The 24490-nt window shown below is 38.9% G+C and overlaps 1 protein-coding gene across 1 annotated transcript in view; it reads left to right on the forward strand.

The window, feature by feature from the left end:
* The window catches only part of LOC134528557 (prolow-density lipoprotein receptor-related protein 1), a 348548-nt gene that overhangs the window by 270589 nt on the left and 53469 nt on the right, over nucleotides 1–24490 (forward strand). The window contains exons 42-53 of the mRNA XM_063362288.1: nucleotides 1317–1460; nucleotides 2172–2315; nucleotides 2414–2530; nucleotides 3690–3883; nucleotides 5652–5832; nucleotides 7912–8043; nucleotides 8839–9087; nucleotides 14399–14607; nucleotides 17408–17595; nucleotides 19632–19849; nucleotides 20453–20647; nucleotides 21878–22077. Of these exons, the coding sequence (XP_063218358.1) occupies nucleotides 1317–1460; nucleotides 2172–2315; nucleotides 2414–2530; nucleotides 3690–3883; nucleotides 5652–5832; nucleotides 7912–8043; nucleotides 8839–9087; nucleotides 14399–14607; nucleotides 17408–17595; nucleotides 19632–19849; nucleotides 20453–20647; nucleotides 21878–22077 (2171 nt within the window). The remainder of the gene's footprint in view (nucleotides 1–1316; nucleotides 1461–2171; nucleotides 2316–2413; nucleotides 2531–3689; nucleotides 3884–5651; nucleotides 5833–7911; nucleotides 8044–8838; nucleotides 9088–14398; nucleotides 14608–17407; nucleotides 17596–19631; nucleotides 19850–20452; nucleotides 20648–21877; nucleotides 22078–24490) is intronic.

Raw genomic sequence — 24490 nt, forward strand, 5'->3', positions numbered from 1 at the left:
GAACAGTATTAACACCACCGACAGTGACAAAATTGAATCCATACAAAATAAATTTTTCAAAATAATTAGTTCTAGACACCATCAATTACCCAAATTAGAATCTCTTTCAAATCGTCGCATCCATCTGGATGCCCTGTTTGTGTTTAAGTGCTATAGTTCAAAAATTAATTGCTTATACTTACTTGATAACTCTGGTATTCGAGTCCCGCAGTTCAAAAGCCGCCTTCGATCCCTATTATGTTCCTTACACAATAATAATGATTTAATTTACAGACTTATCTCAAATTTCAATAAATATGAAAATTTTATTAAAAACTTCAAATTTTAATTTTTATGATTACCCTAATATTCTGAGTAATTTTATAATCCTGTTTATTCTTCCAATTTTAGATCAATTAGTTAAAATTATCTCAGTTGCTGTTTTGTTTTGTTTGTTATTGTGTCGTCCTTTATTTTCCTGTGTAGGTTGTATTTATTCGCTTGTATGTGTCGTCTTTTATTATCCTGTTTATGTTGTATTTATTCGCTTGTATGTGTCGTGTTTGTATTACTTGTTCTGTGCACACCTCTAAAGCTTCGGCTGTTGGTGTGCATGTCACAAATTTTAATAAATAATAAATAAATAATAATAATCATTGCGTGCTTCCCTGGGAATCCTTCATATTTTCACCTCGGTGCAGGCTGTCCTAAATACCTTGTTATGCGTAATACTGTTTTAATTGATAAAGGCATACATTTGTTACATTATTATATTTCATTTTCTCTGTTTCACTTTCTCTGTTCTTGAATAAAAACATTGTTACTCCACTGATTATTTCGACGTGCAGCGGAAAGATGTACAATGAGCTGAAAATAGGTCTTTAGTAGGCCATAAGAAAAATTCTCATTTAAATGTGATTTATCTGTTTTGTTCATTAGGTAGTGAAATCAATGCAATACCTCTGTTTTTTTTATACAATTATTTGTGTACAAATCCGGTAAAAAAAATTTATAAGTTAAAGTTTAAGAAAAATATTTACAGTATTATTATTATGGTATTAATCTTTATGTATGTTATTCCACTGCAATCACAATTTCAGTATATGTATTTAAAAAAAAAATTTGTTCTCGCATGAAAGGTTTTTTAAAGCATAAATAAAATTTTTAATTAGGAAGTTTTTCTTTCAGTGGGAAAAAAAGGGCATAAGTTGCCTGTGACCCCTTACAGACACTTCCATTGAATAGAGGGCAGTCCTTGAAATTAAAATCTTGCCATCTGAAAGGATTCCGAGTCTGTTGCGGGCAGAGCTGCGTCGTGAATGCGACTGTGGTTCCAGCTCGGACCAACTGCACCGCCCTGAAGTCCGGCCTCAGCATGATCAACTGCAACTTCACCACGGCCTGCATCCACCACACGTGGATCTGCGACGGCACGGACGACTGCGGCGACAACAGCGACGAGCAGAACTGCGGCGACCGAAGTGCGTGGTTCACGTGGTCGTAGCACTGCATAGCGCCTTTACCTTTGTCAATAACAAAGCGACGAGCGGCTCTCCTGACCGCCACGTTGTGAGAAACAATATTCTGGCCGTTTTCTCACAACAGCGCTGTTCGTTTTTGGCCTCACTTTCTCTCGCAACCGTTCTGCCTGGTTCTCGAGCCCCCTTCATCGGTCATGTTGGATTTTTTTTTTTTTTGCTGATATTAGCCTGGCAATTTTTTTACAAGTAGCAGATAACTTGTTCAATGTATCTGGTGCAAAAATCAACAACAAAAAAGAATTACTGTGAACCAAAAATTAATGACGTGAAAATGAAGTAACTCACGGCATATGAAGCCGGCCCTTAACTCACTTGAACCTTGTGTGCTCTGTCACGTTTTGAGCACTGCGTTTCCATTATTCTTGTCACCTCGATTATTCATGCCTGATGTTCAAGAGCAATTCGTTCCAAAGTTGTTGCAGATAAACAGGCCAGAACTGTTGTTTGATATACTGATGATGATACGTGAATGGCTCTTTTTATAACGAGGTTAGATGCTTTTTTTGAGCCTTGTTATTCTGCGAAATATTGTGTGAATATCATATCAGGAATGGTGTTTTTTTAAACTTACGCATGGGGGTATTTGGATTATATTTGAAAGTGCTGCATCCAAGAAAAAAATAACCAATCGTGTGCTATGTTTTTTTCCAGTCAAAACGGATGTTTTGCCACACTGCTCTGTGCTCTCGCATCACTGCGACAATGGCCACTGCATCTCGCAGGAGTACCGCTGCGACGGGGAAGACGACTGCCATGATGGGAACGGTGGCACGAGCTCGGACGAGCGAGACTGCGGTTAGTTAAGAAAAACTAGGTATCTGCTATGAGCACAGACAGTTCTCTATGTACTCCGAAATCTGTGTCGTTCATTTAAAAATCTCCGTTTGTTCCAGAAATAAAGTGTGAGCGGAACCAGTTTCAGTGTAATAACTCCGATTGCATCACAATCACATGGCGTTGCGACGGGACAGCGGACTGTGACGATGCCTCGGATGAAAGTGCGGACTGCGGTGAGTTTTGATTTGTTTTCCTGTGCAGTTGCGAAGCTGGGTATTGGTGGTTTTAGGTTCAGATTGCACACTAACAGAAGCAAGTTAACATGGATAATGCAAGTGAAATAAAAATAATACACAGAAATGCAAATAATTTTACCACATCACACAAAAAATATGAAAGTACACGTACATTATTTTTTTTATAAGTTTTAAAAATATTTTCTACTGGAAAGTAAAAAATCTGTTAAAACCATATTTTTACTTTGTTAATTTATTATTTTATTAATATTATTAAGAAGTGAAAAATACATTATATAAGAAACATTTTTACACAGAAGTAAGTAGCAACATCCAGTAGCAGATGATTTTAACTCATTCTATTGAATCTCTCTAAGGAACTTTATACAAACAGTTTGACATCCAATATATTAAATTGATTCTAACACAAGTAAACAAAACTCTGAAAGACACTGTGGTTGAAGATAAAACTCAAACTGTCTCTAAAACTCAGTAGTTACCATAAACATATTCAAAAACCTACACATAATGAAAGGTAATGGATCATGTGTATGTTAACGTAGAAAAAATTAGTTAAAATAATCTGTTTTCTGCTTTTTGTGTAAAATATTTGAGTATGAAACTATTTATTGTTAATAATTTTATATGTGGCTATGTACATATTGTTATGTCCATTATTTAGTTATAATAGCAATAGTTTAATGAAATTTTTAATTTTTGACGTGATAACGTCTTATAAATCGATGAACGCCGGCTGCACGCACGTAAAAGCATGACTCATTGTAACGTTCCGCCTGAGCGTGCAAGAACCGGCCAACCACAGTGCGAGAAAATCTTCTATAATATCAAACAGGTTAAGGCGGGCTTTTCAACTAATTGTTCGTGATTATATTTAAACGAATTATATAAATTAAATTTGCAAAATCTGTAAATAATATTTGAAAATTAAAAAGTATGTAATTTTTTCATCAATGTTTTCTTATGGCGTCACGTAATATTATCGTCCGTAAACCGACTTTACAGACAACCCCCCTTTTATAAGCGCTGTTGACCTGAACGTGTTTTTTTATTTAGTTTTCATTTGGAAGTAAAAATTGTAATCATACCTCCGACATGCCGGTGTTTTTCCCTAGTGACCGGTGGTTTGTTCCCCCAGCCAATCGCACCTGCAGCGAGGTTGAGTTCCTGTGCAACTCGACGGGGCGCTGCATCCCGTGGTCGTGGGTGTGCGACGGGGAGCGCGACTGCAGCGACGGGTCGGACGAGGGCGTCGCCGAGGACTGCGTGAAGGTCTCCAAGTCGTGCCTCTCCCACAGCTTCCTGTGCAGCAACAACCACTGCATTCCGCGGGTCAGTTCGCACTACTGTTCCTTTCAGGAGTCGTGAACAAAACAAACTGCCTTCGAAATTAAACACAAACTTTCTCTGTTGCTTGTAAATGTTTGTGGTGTCATGAATTCAAGGGGCCCTCCTAGTCAGAAGTCTGTTTGTGTCAGGTGCCGGTGACATTGATAGTAATGACCACAAACTCCTTGAAATTTAATAAAATACTGTTATGAACGCAGTCAGAAGTGCGATGGATGCCAGGCACGGAGCTGGCCACTGACGTCACGTGCCGTCCACTGACGTTAAGGCATGCCACGCGTGCCTGGCCAGATTACAAGGGTCCTCGCTACCCCGATCTCGCTCTCCCCTTTCACTCCCCTCTCATCGTCCCGCCTCAGGCCATTGTCAATGACCCTTTTAGTGGAATTCTGCTGGTTTCCCGAGGGCGCCGCGAGGAGTGGTGTGAATAAGCGTCGCTGTTCTGGGTGTTTCGGGGGTCGGGTCGGCCCGGGATGACGCGACACTTCACAGCCGCTCTTGTTGTTCCTTCTAGAAGGACGCCACGGGTATATAAGCGATGACGCTGGCCTCTGCGGGAGCTCCGAGAGTTCGGAGAGTTCTGCGAGTGAAGGGAAGTGCGACAGCGGCGAAGAGGGTGAGAGACCCCCTCGAGAGCGGCATGACAAGGGGTGACGAGACCGTGAGAGTGCGGCTGAGTGGCGCGAGACTGTGTGTGGACAGGCGCGAGGTGGGGGGCGAACCACTGTCGAGCCCAGCTCCAGTGAGGAGTGCGAACTGCGGAACTTGACAGACATTGAGTGACTTGCGAATAAATGTTTTTAAGTGAATGTGATTGGTGATCAGACATTTTTAAGTACAATTAATTATTAGTAATGTAAATATTTGTAATTAATAACACTGTAATAATACTTAATTGGGCTATCTTGTATGAACCCAGTTCCCGCATATTATACTCATAACAGTACTAAGTATTTTTCTTGTAGAAAATTGTGGTGAAATGACCACAAAGTTGCTCTGATTAAACATTCATCAGAAAATGATGGATGCTGGCAAAATTACACTAGTTCACTTCTCTATGTTTTTGTTTACATTTGGATGTGTTGATGTCAAAAAATTATGGTTAGCAAGTTTTCAGATTGTGTTTTGAAGCAGAGGAAGTTACCTATCTATATTTCTTATAGCACAGAACAGTTGTTATCTGTCTGTGATATTTTTTTTTTACAATATGCAGCATGCAATTTTGTTAAAAACTTGAACCAACTGAACCAGTTAAAATAACAATGTGGCTGAAACCCGACTCAAGACAAAACGCATCAACTCATCTCTGACTGCGTTTCATATTATACAACTGCGGGGTGTTTTTTTTTTTTGTAGATCTGTGTACACAAGATGTAATCCAACTTTTTGTTTAGTGTTAACTGTTAAATGTGTATTGTGTTTGGCTTCCAAAAAAGGTGGCGGCAGATGGCGGCTTTGACTAAAGGATGGCTCCATAGAGGCGGGTAGGACGGGTAGTGATAGCTTCTCCTAAGCCCAATTTTACTATAATCTATTTTATTGTTGAGGGTATATGTATGTACATTTACTTAAACACTTATAAATTAATGTTTCAAAAAATTTTTTTTTTCCAATGTTTGAAATCATGAACTCCTGAATGCTCCCGAGGCCAATGTCTTTGCACGTGAGCCCCTGCCGATGTCTAGCCGGGGCCGCCCTGCTGTCCTGAAGGTGCGTTGCGGTCGGTGGTTGGTAACGAGCGCGTGTGTGTCAGGAGTACTACTGCGACGGGGACGACGACTGCGGGGACGGCAGCGACGAGCCCCCCACCTGCCCCAAGACCTGCCGAGCCGACGAGTTCCGCTGCGCCAACGGGAGGTGCGTGCTCTCCGCCTACACCTGCAACGGAGCCAACGACTGCGGCGACTTCTCCGACGAGAAGCTGAACAAGTGCGGTGAGTTCGTGGACTCGATTACAGCACATTCAACAGGACACGCATCAGATCCCCGTTCTTACACCTTTACCCTTCAGGTGTTGCACAATCGCTATAGCTTTATAATGGTCGTCACTTGGGGTCGTTTTAAGTTAATTTAGAAACTGTTGGTTAATATTTTACTCTTAATTACTAATAAATCCCTCTTAAATCATACACTCTCGCCCTTTGAAATAACTAATCCCCTAATTCGTTCCAGGAAAACAGATAGCTATTTAAAACAGTGCTAATCAAATACTTTTTTTTTCATTAGAGTGCGTTTTAATCAAAATAATTTTTTTTTTTCAATCAGGTAAGTGTTCTTGCTGACAATAATTTTAATGAACATACTACTCCCGTTAAAATTAATTTTCAGTACTAATATATGTATTTTGAGATTAAAAAAAAATGTAAAATTATTTTCTAAAAATTCACATAGGGCATGGGAATAACATTCTTAAGAGGTTTTTACAACATTTCTGAGTTACAAAGTAATAATTTCATTAATATAGAAGATATTATATTTCAATTTTAATTATATTTTTAAAAAATCATAATAAAATTTTTATATTATTATAAATATTACTTAACCTGTTAATGTAATTCCCGATTCTGTTGTTTACTAAATGTTGTCCGTCCTGATTTGCCACTAGCGCATCCAAGTAGGCATGAGGTAAACTAGCTCTGAAAGCTTCTGGCTTTTCTCTCCAGAGCTATTACTGGCATTCAGGATGGTGTAATATAAACGTTGGCTGAAGGTTTGGGTTGTCATCGGTGATAAATACGCAGTGATGGAAGCTATTTAGAAATGAGCAAAATATGGTTTGTTTATTTTTCACATTTTAAATTCATTCCATTTTATTTAATGCTACACAAATGCTATTTCCATTGTGCCTGCACGGAAATAAAAATTTGCGTAAAATAAACAGTGCTACTGTGTATCTATGACTTCAATTCATGCTGTAATTTATTGGCATCATTACTACCAAATAGTGCCAATCCAACAGCATTACTTCGAGAAGTTTCAACCCTTTTAAACTATTGTATACTTTAATATACAATTAATAACCGAACATCTGATTTTATGTTTTTCTAGATTTATTTAGAGTTCTAAAATTTTTGGCAGAGATTTTATTTAGTTTAGGTTTTCATTTGACGTAGTCTTAACTATGCAAATTACATATATACATATGTTTTTCCTCATGTGAGGTACAAATTAAAACTAATTAAAAAAATTTAATGAACACAATATTTAACTATTTGAATTTCATTGTAAAAATTTAAAGTGAAATTGCATTTATGTAATGATGAAATTTGTACAAACTATTTTCGTAATGCCGTTGGATCAATGAAGAAATATTTTCCTAATTATCATGTTTTTCCATTTTATTAAATTGTTTGGTTAGTAAAATTTCAATAATATATAGCGAATTTTGTCAAAAAAAATTTGATTATTGAATAATTGCACATAAAGAACTTACTACGTATAGAATTTTCATTGCAACTGAAGGAAATAATTTTATATTTTTTAAAATCTATCATTTGGTCCAGGGGTATACAAGTTCCCCTAGGAATTAAGAAGCCCCTCATTGCAGGGGCCCGCTGTACTTTAGATATCGTGACTGTGAAACGGAGTTGATAAACGTAAATGTCAAAACTATGTTTTATGGAAAACTTTGTTTATATTTTGAAGTTTTATGCTAGTTGCATGCATAAAGGCCAAAATATGGGCTTAAACAACATACAAGCGCTCTGTTCAGAGATGACTTATGTTGGTAAATACCAAATCAACAAATTTCCGTGGACTGCCTTGTGATTCCTACAGATTTGCACCCCTGATTTGGTCCACAACTATGAATATAGAAAATGCTGCAAAAGCATGCCAATTCCTTTTTTTTTTTTACAACAAAAAACGCATCAATGCAAATGTAACAAAATCCGGAAGAGTCCCTGCAGAAAAGTAAGTGTCGCTAGAACCCCCGGGCGGGCATGTAGCACACCACACAACGGCAGTTGGCAGCAGGCAGCGCTGGAGCAGGGGGTGTCTTGCTGATGTTCCAGATGTCATCAACAGAAGCCTGGGGATATGTGCGGAGGGGCAGTTCACGTGCAAGAACCACGTCTGTGTGAACGAGACGCTGCTCTGCGACGAAGAGAACGACTGCGGAGACTTCAGTGACGAGGAGACTTGCAGTGAGTGAGGCTGTTTGTGACTGTATGTGCAGAGTCACAGTACGAGTGTTAGGAAACATAGTTGTGACAATTAGATGTGAGGAGCAGAGATATTATTTTATGGCAATTCATCCACAAACACGTTTGGCACATTGCTCTCAGTAAAAAAAGTAACCTATTTAATAGAACTTTAAGAAGCAAGTTACTTTTCATAATAATGAATTCTTTAAAAGCTATTTAAATTTTTATAAATAGTTTTAATCTAGCAGTACTGAATTCATACAGGAAAAAATAAATCATGATTCCAAAAATAAAAGTTGGCAAGAGGACTGTCTTCAGTACTACAGTGCAAATATTAGTTCTTATACACTAAAAATAAACTATTATTTCTTAGAGTTAAAAAAAAAAAAGTCATTTCAAAAATTTTACAGCTATGGAATCTCATTACAATGTATACCTCTAAAAACCACAGTTTAGTTACTCAATAATGAAAGTACATTATTGTAATGTGTAAACATTATAAACTACTTTGAAAATGAATGATACTTTTTCGGTGTTTTTTTTGGTGGCGCTGGCCATTAAAAGATACCTTCGAGGGGGCGGGGGGTAGGGTTTGGCATTGTGACTAGTCATTTAATTTTTTCTACAAGTTAGTCGCGTGCGGAACACGGCGTGAGGTCTAGACTGCGTTGCGGTGACTTGCACAGGGACAGTCCCGTGAATAGTGGATGCCTGGCCCCCCGCTTGTGCAGGATCGAGGGATCCGTGCCTGCGATGGTGAGCGAGTCCCTCGGGGGTTGTGTCGTGTGTTGGCAGACACCAACGAGTGCGAGCTGGCGAGCCCGTGCGCCCAGCTGTGCGTGGACAGGAAGGTGGGGTACGAGTGCCGGTGCCGCGCCGGCTACAAGGTGAGCCCGGCCGACCCCCGTATGTGCTCGGACGTGGACGAGTGCCGGGACCGGCCCTGCTCCCAGGGGTGCCGCAACACCGCGGGCTCCTACGTCTGCTCCTGCGCCGAGGGCTACGAGCTGCGGCCGGACGGACGCTCCTGCAAGGCCACGTCAGGTGTGCCTTCCGTGCGTTTCGCTCTGAGGCCCAGGATTCTTGTTGGGAAGGACTCGTACTTGGGAGTGGTGCCCCGAGTGCTTTAGGGGCAGGTATCGGGTTCCCTAGCCCATTGATGTGCTGACGTGAGCGACGAGGACAGCTCCGGTTACCAGCCTGGACAGCCGGGTAGGCCTCCACCGGACCGCGGGTTCGCTGGGTGATTGAGGAGTCCCAGTGTGAGGCGGGAGACTGGGGTAGGCGCCAGAAGTGATGACTCCAGAGGGCTTTGGGAGCATCCAACTTGCTGGTGAGCTGAGTGGAGTAGGGGGCCGGAGGTGGTGCATAAGCTGGGATGGGTAGCCTCAGCCTCTGTTTATAGCTAACGGCTCTAACGCCCTCCTGGTTGCGTATGCGGCGTATCCGCATCCGTGCCCGTGGGGGCCCCAGGGCGGAAAGGCCTCACGGCTAAGAGCGCTGGGTTACGAAAGAAAAGGGGGGGAAACACCTAGTGTGACGTCATGTCTTCGGTTCGGACGTGTGGCTCACATTCTCAGGACTGTTCGCGACTGTTAACGGGGCGCCTCCCATATCAGGCCAAGATTTTACATTTGCAGTAACCACAGACAAACTTGTAGAAGTTTTCAGTCGTTTAACTTTTCACGAGATGAAAAATATGTACAGCGCGTACTTTCTGCTTTGATTAGCTGCCAAAGTTAAGTTTTTTTTTAAACATTTTTGGGTTGTACAAATTATGATATTTTAATTTATTGCAGAACTGAAACTTTTTATACGTTTATCTGAAATGTCTCTTGACTACTTCAAGAAATGGTTTGAAATTCATTTCAGAAAATTTTGATCAATTTTACCTGGCATTTCAAAATTTCTCAAATTTTGTTACGATCTTCACAGCCGAGAAACATGAAATTAATTTTTGTGGTAGAAATCCAAACCATTTCATGAAGTAGCCAGTGGCATTTCAGTTAAACCTAAAAAAGTTTCAGTTCTGCAATAAATTAAATTCTCCCTATTTGTACAACCCAAAAACGTTAAAAAGTAACTTTGGCAGCTAATTATGCACAAAGTATGCGCTGTATATATTTTTCATTTCGTGAAAGTTCAAAAATTAAAAAAGTCTAAAAGTTGATCAGTGATTAATGTAAATATAAAATCGTGATCTGAAATTGGAGGCACCCCCTTAAGAAATGAAACTAATACAGTAGAATCTCGTTATAGCGAGCACGGTAATAGCGAGAACACGGCTATAACGAGGTATTTTTGAGGAATTTACGGCGTGATCGCTTGTAGCGCGCTTTTGTTATTTGTCTTCTTTATCTCCACCCCTCTCGCTCGCCACTAGACATCTTGCCGTTGACGCCTGTCACATTCTTCAGCCGTGCAGTCGCCACCTAAGTGCGTGGCTTTAAAAATAGAATCCCGTCCTTTCTTTATTTTATCAAACTTCCGTTAGTTATCGGTGACGTGTGTAGACAAAGTTTGATATTAGAACAGAAACAACGTAAGAAAGTATTTTTTACAAATTAGAAATATGTATGTTTTGGTTTTTATAATCGCGTATATTTTCACGTTTTTTTTTTTTGTTATCTTAAAAGAGATAATATTAAAAAGCCGCTCTAATGAGATTTAATTGTTTATTGGTTAACAAAAACTATTAATTGTTTATATTCCATTTATTATTATTTACGCGACGTCATACTGCACGCGCACGCAATACGACTGGATTCGTTGCTGCAACATAGCAAATTATGCGGTATCAGATGTAACGAGTAATGTAAAGATAGTAACGAGTACTAATTGTTATAGTAACGAATACATACGGGTACGCATTTTTTCGTTACTTTTACACCTCTAGTAGGCACTACCGTATTTATTTCCGAATCGCTAGGACAGTTTTCTTGTAACTTTTGTTTCGTTCAGTTGTTGGGGTATTTGCCCGGGAAAGGGGTTTGAGTTTAATCCCAAATTTATTTTCTAAAAAAGTTGACAGGTTTCTTTAAATGAAAAAAGTATAGTTTTCCAGCGACTATTTCGTTTGAGGCGTACGTGCGTTGCCGCAGCCGCACTCCTGCTATTTTGTAAGGAATTAAATCGTCGCGCTACACTAGCACCACCTGTTTATAACATTCCGAACCAACATGGCCGCCAGCAGACTGCCCGCGTCGACAATAGATAGCAGGACAATGCTGCGTCGGCCGCGGGCTGAGATGCTATACTTACGTGGCGTGGTAGGGTATTCTGGTTATTTTGATGCAATCGGTGATCGCATCCGTACTTACGGGGTATCATTTTAAAGAGAATTCACACATCTGCTCACAGAAATTAAGATTTCGTTAATATAACCTGTTATTTTCCAATTATACAGGTTTAAACTAGGGATGGGTCGATTCGATTCTCCGATTCCTCGATACCACCGATTATTAAAAAATTTGGGTACTCAGTATCGGGTACTAAAAAAGGGCAAGGTAGGTTAGGAATCGGTGAAGTTAAGAAAATACAGTAGTAATATATTTTCGTCTGAACTTTACTTACTTATTTTAATATATCTTACCTGCCGTATGCGCATAAAATTCCTAATAATGCTCATTATTATTAAATATTAATTTTATACGAATAAAAATAAATAAAAACAATGTTACCGGGCATGTTTAACCTTTAATTAAAACTCCACGATCGAAGAACATTATTCCTCACTCATGTATTAGACGTAAATAAATTGTAAAAAGGGTTATTAATTTTATTTGCAGTTAAGAAAAGTCCATTGCTTTTTGTGAAGAAAGTGACGGTTATGAAAAGAGATCACATCACGTGTCGTCACCATTTTAGTTGTGAGCCATTCAAGGATGATGGCCTCCACAAAATCTCTGGTGGCCATAAAATATAAAGTCAAGTTGAAACGTATTGATTCGTTGCGTACGGGACAAATTGTATAATGAAAGCAACAATCGATAATAAAGAATTCTCTGGCCATACCGCCAACAGAGGCTCGTGTTTATTTCTTGCAAAAGAAAACCGTTATAATTACTAGAAAAACACTTGAAATTAGTTTTAGCAAAACAATATTTGTGCCAAATAAATAGCATAAATACGAAACGATTCACAGTAACCTCAATAGCACAACGGTGAATTACGGCGTAATTCACCGTCGTGCTATTGAGGTTACTGTGAATTGTTTCGCATTTATGCTATTTATTTGGCATAAATATTGTTTTGCTAAAACTATTTTCAAGTGTTTTGCTAGTTTGTTAGTAAAAAAATGTTCGCCGACTGTCGTTTCAAATTACAATGCGAATGGTCTGATATTGTATCAACATGTCTAAAGTTTGGGAACATTTTTGCATCAATAGTGAAAATGACAAATATGCAATTTGTAATCATGGTAGTGCGCAAATTTCACGGAGCGGTACTTATAAATCTACAACCAATTTAATGAAGCATTTGAAATCCCGGCACACATTACTACCAGAAAAAATAAGTCTTTGAAGAAAAACAAACTTTTGTTTACAGCACTGTCACCAACTAAGTCAAAAGGTACCACAGAAAAAAATAGTGCTACCTTTGAACCCATTTTGAACAAAGATGTTATGTTATCAGCGTTATCGCCTGTTAAATAACCCTGTCTAAATGTTGAACTTCTTTGTGCACAGCCTAGTACTTACTAACAAACAAACTTTATGTGAAGATGCTTCTTCACTGGTAATTAAAAAAAAAAAAAAAAAACAACCCTCAACATTTCATCCTAAGTTTATAATTATCCTTTATACATGTTATTATCATTATGTAATGCATTCAATTCTTAAGTAGTTTTAATTATGTGACCAGAATTACCAGGAATCGAAAACTGGAATGACTCGGAATCGAGAATCAAAATTTAGGAATCGGTACTGGTATCGGAATCGATAAAAATGTGTACTCAACCCATCCCTAGTTTAAACACAATTTTTATGCTATTTTCGGTTAATTTTTTTTTGGGGGGCCAAAATTTGTCCAATTCGGTTATAGCGAGGACACGGTTATAGCGAGGATCAAACCCGGAACCGTGACACCTCGCTATAACGGGACTCTAGTGTATTTGAAAAGATTTTTTTCATCTTCTGACATGATTCTTTCAAATGTGGGTAGGGTTGAAATTTATGAGATCTAACATGACATCCTTCGAAATAATGAAGCAAACTGGCTTATAACATTCACATGCTTGTAATTTTTTTGCCTGTCGTAGTAACGGATGAGATTCGGTCGGATGGGTATGGAGAAGTGATGGAGTGTGTAAATCGGAAGAGAGCTGGGAGCACCCTGAGAAGGCCACGTGCATCGTGGTCTTCCAAGTCTTTCAATTATTAGAACCTTGGTTGGATCACCATAATAATGATTTGAATCTAAATTTTCTTGCTGAGAGTGAAACATTTCTTGAGTTTAGGTTCTTAAAAATAGTGTCTCTGATTCGAATCTAGAACTAAACTCCGGCAAATCTCCACAGCTGACTGGGACTTAACCACAGAAAGGATTCTCCATAGAACGTGGGGTTTCCCACAGAATGGGGATTTACAGTACAGTCTGGGATTTTTCCACAGAATAGAAATTAACAATTTAATATTTTTTAATTTCAGAGGAGTATTTAGCTGGCTATAATTTACCCACTTATTCTGATAATTTAAATAATATATTGATTAGTATGTATTTTTATGTTCTTGTTAATCACAAGAAACATTAATTTGCAAACTTCTGTTATTAGAGTGGAATTAGACTTTTCTTAAAAAAAAAATTATTTTATTAAAAAAGAAGGTTGTCTGTAAAGTCGGTTTACGGACGATAATTTTACCTGACAACGTCCTTTACAAACAGTTGACAAAAACAGTTCACGTGTAGGTTGTGTGCTGCCGCTGTCTCTCTCTTCCACTCGGCCGACAGAGTGGGAAGAGAGAGAATAGATGCGTCACAAGCCGATCGTGCGCCTCTCTTATCGCTCGTTCCGCGCCTCTCGCTTGCGCGCTCGGGCTCAGGCGGAACACGGCAATGATTCGTGCTTCTTCATGCATGCAGCCGGCGTTCATCGATTTATAAGACGTTAAGTTATTTCAGGAGAGCAGCATAAATTAGTTACCTGATTAATATTATCAAGTAAGTTAATTTGTTTTCTGTGTTTACATCATAAGGATAAAATGAATCACGATGATAAACAACGGTAAAAACAAAAGCTGGCCTCTGTTCCGAGCACTGCGTCGAAATAGTCACTCTACAACCATTTGGTATTTTTTTTTATAAAAACCGCTTGGCTGGAACGTCTGAAGCAAGCCCACGTGCGGGAAATGCGCAGGGGTGGAGCCGAAGCTGATAGTAACCAACCGCTACTACATCCGCGAGCTGAGCCTGAACGGGCACTCCTCCCTGCTGGTGCACAACCTGACCAACGCGGTGGCCCTGGACTACGACTGGCTGCACCGGTGCATCTACTGGACGGACGTCACCACGCTCGGCAGCAGCATCAAGAGGATGTGCATGGGACGAGGGAACATCACTCACGAGGTACGTCCTGCACTCTCAGCTGTTCACCATCTCCGGTAGAAAATAGAGAACGTCAACCTGAATAATGATAGTGGATTATGTAATATTACATATCAAATAATGTTTACAGTTCTTTTGATTGGTCGGACGGCCGATCCCGTTGATAACTGGAAACTGGTCCGTGACGGGGCTCACCCGTGTGTGTACACTCAATTCAGCGGATGTTCTCGTTACGTTGAGGTCGGCAAGTGTCTGCTCGACAGAGCAGCTGGAGTTCTGTAGGCGGGAGTCGGCCCGGTCCGTAAAATGACTAGGCCTTTGACCTGTGTCGCGCGACAATCAAATAAATATAATATAATTATGTATATAATACCTTAAAATAGTTTCAATGTTAACCATGAAGTTTCTAATTTATTTTTATGGTATTCCATCAACTACTAATGGCTAAATAATTTAATTTTTAATATGTTCGTCCTCAAACAATTTTTTTGTACTCTTGAAGCTGTCATAGCTTCAATGTGTGTTTGCTATTATTTATTTAATTTGCAACATTAATTTCTTAATTTTTTCAGATAAATTTAATTCACATTATTTATGTTAGAGATCACAATTCTCTAAAACCTTTTTGGAATCAGTTTTGATCAAGTTAAATGAAATTATGGTACAGGGATCCATTTTCATGTTTATTGTGATTTTTAGGTCAATTCATTTGAACAATTGATGGTATGAGTATGGCATGTTATATATATTTACAAACGGTTTTGCCACATTATTATTGTACAATCTGTTTTTTTTTTTTTGTAAAACATCATGCATACATTAAAAATCAAAACTTAACACAACAAAAAACATAATCTAATTTTGGCCAATTTTTGCTTATACATTATGGTTAGAGGCACTGGAAAATCGTAAAAACGATATAGGCGCTAATAAAAGCGACAAAATGGTTTACCGACGAATAAACGCTACAATCCCGTTTTTAGAAGTAATTATTAAAATTTCTAGTAAATTTTAGGTTTACCTAATATTTTTAAATAAACCATTTCTTATTATTAACGGCCTAACCTCATACAATAAAGAACATTCTTTATTTTATGCATCTTCTTACCGTGTTTGAAGATTACCTAATAAACGGTGACGATGGCGAGCCATGTAAACAATCAACACGATCTATGAATCTTGTAAATAACACGAAACACAATTTAAATACGCATAGGCTCGCGCGGAAACTTGGTTAACGGCAAACGTAACGTACCCAAACAAATGTAAACGATTAAAGAGAGACGTTTATTTACGTGCATGAATATTTTCACGGGAAAGAAAGTGAAAACATTGAAGCGGCCATGTTTGCCAACGTGTGCGTGCGTGTGTGATATTAACACAAGCAATCAAATTATTTACTGTTAAATGACAACTAAAATATAAAAATGCATTAATTTAAGTTTACAACACACGCAGCTTATATTTGGCAACTACAAAAAAAATTACGAAAATATACTTCAGTCAAATTCGTAAGCACTTTAACGGGAAAAAAGATGGCAGCAATGTAGCTCTATGCTTTTGTCGCTCATGTGTTGAACGTACCTAGTGTTTTCCTAATTTACTAACCCCAAAAACAAACCGTAATCTTTGAAACTTAAATATTGCCTTGCTATTCACAATAAAATTAAGGTTATTAAAGTCGGTTTTCTGTATCGCGTTCGCGTGCAATGCTGTTAGAACTATAAAATATATATATATATTTTTACCATTATGGGACGGACAAAATCTGTTACCGTGCATTCACGTGCAGAGCAATACAAGTCGCACCATTTCTATGTTAGTGACACTAACATACTTATGTGCAAAGCTTGCAACATCCGCACAAACTGGGAGAAGAATTAAAATTAAAGCTATATAAATGCTGTATGGCAAAATATAAATGCTACGAACAGCCATTATAAATGCTATTTTCCAGTGCCTCTAATTATGGTATGTGAAGCCAAAACTCAATGTAAAGAGAACACCTATCAAGTGTTCCAAAATACTTGTGTGTCTGGTAAGGTTTTACTGATAAAATTTTCATTGGATGTTACTGATTATTCGTACGGATTAACAAACTGCAAGTAAAATAACGTAAAAACAAAACAAAAGAAATAAAGACATCATGAATTTCAGACTTTAAAAATTGTGTTTTAAGGAAATTTACTTCAGATATCATCCTATTGACTAAAAAAATTTCATAAAATTACGATGATGTATTATTAGTTGTAGTTTGTACAGTTACCGGCAGACTGTATTGTTAACCATTAAGGCCCCCGCCTCGTCAGGGGTGTGTCTGTGTGTCAGCGAGGCGGGATAATAAGCGCGACGCTCGCTGGTGCTTCTAGCGCGGTGTCTCCTCTGGACTGGCGCACAGTCTTCTCGTCGTCACAGGATAACTGTGAAATTTGAGCGGTGACCGAACATCATAAGACTTAGAAATGAAGAAAAAAGTGTAATGAAAGTCCCTAAGAGCTTTCAAGAATCTGCACTGGTTGTTTTACGCCTAAAAATTACTCTGAAAATGTGTGTTTTAGCCGTTTTAACTCTTCTAAAAATACAGTTTAAAAAGATTAATTTGAAATCAAAAGTACTTATCAGCCCTCGCCAAACTCTTAAATGCTTTTCGTAAGCAGACCCAACTCGGATATCTTGTGTAGTTTTGAAATCGCGTTGTTTCTCCTGAAGCTCTGCGCACCGTGTGTGTGCCCGGGTAGGCGGGGGCCTTAAGGCTACACTCTTGTGTTGAGTCAGTCAGGCTTGCCTCTAAGCCCCAGGTGTTGTGTGTGCGTGCCCCCAGGTGCTGCACTCCGCCACGCTGCAGAACCCAGACGGCCTGGCGGTGGACTGGGTGGGGCACAACCTGTACTGGTGCGACAAGGGGCTGGACACCATCGAGGTCTCCAAGCTGGACGGCCGCTTCCGCAAGGTGCTCGTCAGCCGGGGGCTGGAGGAGCCCCGGGGCGTGGTGCTGGACCCCAGGAACGGGTGAGTGCTGCCCCTGCTAGTGTTGGTGCTGGTAGGCTTCTACCAGTACTGGTTACGACATGCATTTCCGACAGTAATAAGAATATCTTTAATCTCTTGCTGTGTGTCACTTCGAGTGAGTATTCAACACTGTTTTAAAAGTCTTAATCTATGAAAGCTACGGAGTTGAAGTAAATATATCTTAGTAGAGTAGACTTTGTACGTGGTCGCTACGTATAACTCACCCGGTTAACATTTGCAGTGATGACGTTAGTGGTAGGCCTGTGCGAATATTCAAATTTTTGGATATGAATGCGATTAAAAACAATTTGTATTCTATTCGACCTCGAATACTAACACTTTGAAATAACTGATATTTGTTTACTTACGAATACTTGGCATATATTCCTCGTGAATTCGTAATATGCCGACATTCACTGGTGATATTGTCATTTGTGCTATATAAATACGCTTTTATGATGATAAATGGAACTTCATAATCAAAAACATGAACAATAAGCATCGTTTTAAAATGCAAGAAGTATTAAATTGCTAAACAGTTACAGTTAAAATCACGTAAACATTTCAAAATATGGCATATTTGTCATTTAAACAGTAGCGGCCGTGTGTCAGTAGCGGTCGTGAGTTCAGCCAAGACGGGCTTGTCTATATATGTTCCATGGTGTGTATGGCCTACTTGATCCGTTATTCAGTGATTCATCATTAATATGTACTTCAATATTAGACCAATTCGACTTCCAGGGGTTTCTATTGCCCTATTTAAATAATTCAATAACTTTAAATCTAGTACTAGAAAATCAGTTGATCATGTTCAAATCACCACCTCAGAAGAAAACCGGATCTAGTTACGTTTGAACTTTGGAAACATCAAATACTGGGGCAAGTAACCTGGATGTCAACACAATTGATAATCTAATAAAAAAGGTCAATTTGTTGTGTACCAAAGTAGATGAGTAAAAAAAGTGAAATTTGATTTTAAAAACTTTACTCGTTAATTTATGTGAAGAAACCGCTGTGATCTAGCAAGAACTCATTCAGTTAAGGGTAAGTTTTTAAAAAAAAAAAAAAAAACGATGGTGAGCAATTATATAGTCAAATTTTGAAGAAATCCACAGGAAAAACAGTATGTATGACCATCTCCAATTCCAGCAAGCATGTTGTGGACACCGACGGCTTTAAAAAAAACTATGGCCCTTTTTGTTACAAGATAACACCCTTCAGTTACATCACAAAATTGTTGATTACATCTCTAATGAACTAAATTTATTGCACGTCAAAGTAGCTAAACTGAAGACAAAGTACAATACTTATGCTTCCTTCCACATTTCTGTTTTAAAGGAAGATTTTGACAGAATGAACAATGATTTATCTTCGTCCCTCCTTAATGTCGTTGATGTTGATACGGCTCTGTCAAGCACCAAACAACAAACATCCAGCGGCCCAGCTTCGATCTTCACTGCTAACTTGCCCCAGGTTTCTGGAGGAGCACTTTGAATAAATTATGTGCATCCAAACAACAAACAGTGTGATATTTTTGTATCACGTGTGCGTTGTCTTAGAACTAATTCAGTTGAATTGTTGATTGTGCTTGCAGGTACACGTACTTGATCGTGCTTGCAGGTACACGTACTTGATCGTGCTTGCAGGTACACGTACTTGATCGTGCTTGCAGGTACACTTACTTGATCGTGCTTGCAGGTACACTTACTTGATCGTGCTTGCAGGTACACGTACTTGATCGTGCTTGCAGGTACACGTACTTGATCGTGCTTGCAGGTACACATACTCGATCGTGCTTGCAGGTACACTTACTTGATCGTGCTTGCAGGTACACGTACTTGATCGTGCTTGCAGGTACACGTACTTGATCGTGCTTGCAGGTACACTTACTTGATCGTGCTTGCAGGTACACGTACTCGATCGTGCTTGCAGGTACACGTACTCGATCGTGCTTGCAGGTACACGTACTTGATCGTGCTTGCAGGTACACGTACTTGATCGTGCTTGCAGGTACACGTACTCGATCGTGCTTGCAGGTACATGTACTGGACAGACTGGGGCGACAAGCCGTACATCGGTAAGGCGGGAATGGATGGCTCCGGTCAGAAGATAATTGTGAACGACTCCCTGGGATGGCCGAACGCTCTCACGATATCGTTCGAGACGGACGAGCTATTTTGGGGCGACGCCCGTGAAGATCACATCACCGTTTCAGACCTGGATGGCGGCCACAGGAAGGTCATTATTAGTAGAGGTGAGGAATGAACACTCATGTCAATAATTACTCATATAGTATTATCACATTGTTTTCCACATAATGATGTGATTGATATGATTGTTTTATTTTCATGTAGTTTCCAGTCCATGCTATAGCTCAATAGTAGGTCTATTTCCCATCTGTTATTGTCTTGATGGCATAGTGATAGGCAAGTGCATAATATTTGTAAGTTAATATTTTTTTATCATAGCTTTCATAGGTGAGCATGTTAGTTGTGGCTTCTTACAATAATTCTGTTTAGATAAATATGAAGGTTTATGAATAGTTTTTTTTGTTAATCTAAGTTAAAATCATTAAATATTCATTTTTTAGAGGTCTAGCTTATGTATTTTGGGTAGAGGGAGAATCAAGATTCATCATGTAGAGATTTTCTTTATAAGGATGCATAGCTGCTTATCGATATTCATAACTGCTTGTGTGTTGACTAATTCAGGTACAGTTTTAAAATCGATTTGTAGTATTGTACTAGTGCAACTTTGCGCTTTGTCATAAATATTTTTGTTAGAAGAATTTTTTTTAGCGATGTCTTTGGATTTTTTTGGCAGATCGTTGAATGATTTTTTTTTGTTTTGTTTGCAGCCAGGGACCCGAATGTGCAGCTGCACCACATCTTCGCGCTGGCCGTGTTCGAGGACTCCGTGTACTGGACCGACTGGGAGAAGAAGTCGGTGGAGAGCTGCCACAAGTACAACGGCACCCACTGCAGAACACTCGCGACCTTCGTGCACAGGCCGATGGATATTCACATCTTCCATCCCTACAGCCAACTGCCTGGTTCGTATTTGCGGAGCGTGGCGGAATGTTGAAACTGATAGTCATGTTATTTAACTAAATTTTAGAATTACACTTAACTTTAGCGAGGGTGGCAAAGACAACTATGTATTTTTAAAATGTTGCTGTATTAGCTTCCTCTCTCGGAGCCCTCCCAACACCGAAAATCCTGCTATTGGCCGGGTATCAAGGGCAAAATTTTTGTTACTGTGTTTCAACCATAGCAATTTCTGCAAAACACATTGAATCCCTGAGTTGCTGTGAAAATAAAAATCTTGTTTACATCAATAACATTAATTCTTATTTTTCTCAAAATTAATGTAAACACCACTTGGATTATATTCCACCAAAAGGCAGCAACACCATCAATTGTTCCACAAACAATATTAGCTTCAATGCCTGTCTTATTTAATGCCAATCTGAGCGCAAAACGAAATACTATCATGATTAAATAACAAAATGTAATACACACTTACATTAATTAACCTTAAATAGGTAATGTAAAAGCCTACATGCCCAAAACACTGATAACACCATAATTACTCTAGGTTTGAAAATAGTAAATGACCTAACCATTTCTTTCGACTCTTTTATATTTTCTAGTTCATTTTATGAAAATATCATACCGACCAAAAAAAGGGATATCACTGTCATTGCTCGTTACTGAGACCTGAAAATGATAGTTTGTATCACCCAGAACAACTTCGGTCGTGTCAATTCATCATTGCAAGCGGCTGCATCAACTAGCATACAACTCCCACGGGATCAGTTGTTACATTTCAGGTTGGTCTGGCAATACAACCCAGAAAAATAACTCAACACATCAATCACTTGAAAAGTTTATGTTTATATATGATGGTTTTGAAGTTTGGTTTTTTAAGTTCGTATTGTTGCCAACATCGAACATAAAGTATTCCCTTAGGTATTATGTAGTTGCATTTAAAAAAAACGAGTGTACAAGGCATCTTTTATTATTATTCCTCAAAAAATAATTAGTAAATAATAACTTACATAACAGTTCCAGACAATTTATCACATATTCAATGTAGTGCTTCTCTTGATTAACAAACAAAATGAAATTCAAGTCCCGTTGTTTTGTGTGTTGTGTGTGTCTGTGTTGTGTGTGTCTGTGTTGTGTGTGTCTGTGTTGTGTGTGTCTGTGTTGTGTGTGTGTTGTGTTGTGTGTGTGGTGCGGCGGGGAGCGTGCTTGCAGCGAGCAGACTGTCGTTGCAGTGGTGCGGAACCAGTGCGAGAGCGCGGGCTGCAGCACGCTGTGCCTGCTGACGCCCGAGGGGGGCCACACCTGCGCCTGCCCCGAGAACTACGTGCTGGGCGAGGACGGCCGCAGCTGCACGGCCAACTGCTCCGCCGTCAACTTCGTGTGCGCCTCCACCTACAAGTGCATCCCCTTCTGGTGGAAGTGCGACACCCAGGTACATCCCGTGTTCCGCTTAGCACTTCTGATCAGATATTCTTGAAGTGAATACTTCTAAGTATAGGAAGGTTTGGATCGGGAGTACATTCGTGTGAGTCGACATCTACGTGGTCACGTGACGTGTTAACGATGACACCATATCTGTTCCTATCAGTATAACTTATTGCGCTTTTAAATCTTAAGTTTACGATTACTGTGCAGTAAAAAGTGAGTATTAAATATATTAATATTCTCATATAGATATATAGTTTGAATAACGAATAAAATAGAAGTCTTTGTAGCAATATATCTTAAAAATTAAGAACTTCATTTTTTTTTAATACCTACAATTACTATGCAATGCGTATTTTATAGTAATTTAGGAGTAATTTTACTAACGTGATAAAACAAATTTGTTGTGTGATAATATTTTTTTCTTAAAAATTGCGGAAACGTTTTCTCTTCTGTCGGCAGTCTTCATAACTGCTTTGAATTTTTTTCATCACTCCATTTGCATTACCAATAGATACAGCAAGTGGATCTCATTCATAAAATTTTTTTTAATAAGTATGATGTTAAGCTTATAATAAGAAATTAGGATTAGTTTTCTGTAACGTTATACGTGAATCCTTTTTATAAAAGTAAGTAATCTGTGGTTACTTAAAACTTATTAAAATAAACTCCAGTTTTATTTTCTATCAGTTGGATCAGCAAAATGATATTCAATACTTAAAATTATATTCGTTAAAGGAAATGCATTGCCAATTTTTATTTTCGTGCATTTTACATCATTACACCTATTATGGTTCCATATATAGGAGTGGAAATGAAAATTACACCGTTTGTTTAAATTCATTTGTAAAATATTAAATATTTATGAATAATTTGAATCTCAATTTTAAAAAAAAGGGAATCCAGAACTCCTAATTCCAGATTTATCTGGGTCAGCATGGGAATCACTGCGCATGGAATTAAGCCTTAAGTAGTGGAGTCTGAGTCACGTCTTCATTAGTGTTTGAATTTCCCATGTTTCACTGTGTGTGGTGCCACTGTGGATGTTCCATTGAGAACATGACGTACGGTAAGTTGGTGCAATGGTGGCTTCCTTGAATTCATTACAAAAATATATCCCACTTTCGGTGCTCCGAACTTAGACAAGTGGTCACCAAACGTTTTCAATCCCGATCGTAAATAAAATATTTCACCCAGCTTGTTGATTTGAGGTGACCCCTACCGATGTTTTGGTTGTCTCCAGTGGTTGTGGTCTTGTCTCGTCGAGACTGGGTTGTGCCGCTCAGGACCGTCCCTGCTACCCTTGTTTGAGAGACTGTTGTGGGTCGTGAACCTCTCCTCTAGGGTCACCGAGGCGACCCTGTGGAGGCTACAAGGGTGGGAGCAGGCCTTTAAGGGCTGGTAGGCCTGTGCGAAGCTTCGGCTATGCGAATCAATCAAAGCTCTTTCCAATATTTGATGTGACTTCGCAAGGAAATTTGTTATTCGTTTTATTCGAAGCTTTGGTTGTGATGCAGATCTTCGCATCTATTGCAAAACTTTAAAACATTGGAAGCCTAACATTCGCTCTTGAAAATATTTATTTATTAATTTGTTTGTGTTATATACATTTTGCTTGAATAAAGTTGTTACTTAAAAATTCAAAAGAAGGCACTCCATTTACTTTTATGAATGCTCAATGTTAATATTATGCACGGTTATTTTATAGTTTTTATTGAATGGTGTTATACGTATAGGGCCCAATTGGTTAATCATGTAATCAGTTTAAACATTACAAAATGTTAAATGATTTTTATTTTACTTCAATCCTGTTTTTTTTTTTTTTTTTTTATATATAAAATAAGTGTAATACATCTTCGCCGTGAACAATATTTGCAATTCTATTTGACTTCGCAAATATTTAAAACATTCAATTTGATATTCGCTTCACATCAAGAAACTAGTGCTCGCACAGGCCTCGTCTGACTGGAGAACTGGGGGAAACTTTAATCCCTGGACACGAGACCTTCCTCCGTCCCCCTGTCCGTAGCTTCTGCATTCGCCCTCGCCGACACGAGCGCCCCTCTGCGGTCCGGAGACAAGAGTCTAGCGGCAGCACCGCTACTTCCTGCAACTGGCTGCAAATGCCGCACCGCTCAGGCTCGTTCCGGGGCCGGCGGCGCGATCCCGCAACGGGAAGCCTTCTTTTCACTGACGAGAGAGCAAAACGTCCGATCGTCATCTTTGTTTTTTTTTGTTCATTGTAAATAAATATGGAGGTTTTGTTAAAAGGAAAGACCATAAACAAGGCAACGGTATTTGTAATTGTTTTTAGGGGAAAATACCTAATTGAAGAAACGTACTTCGTGGATTTGTATATTTTTCATACCGTATAAAATCTAGGAACTCTTTGTCTTCCACAAATATTCTCGGTACGCCTC

Source organism: Bacillus rossius, chromosome 1, assembly GCF_032445375.1.
Source record: "Bacillus rossius redtenbacheri isolate Brsri chromosome 1, Brsri_v3, whole genome shotgun sequence".
Taxonomy (NCBI): Eukaryota; Metazoa; Arthropoda; class Insecta; order Phasmatodea; family Bacillidae; genus Bacillus; species Bacillus rossius.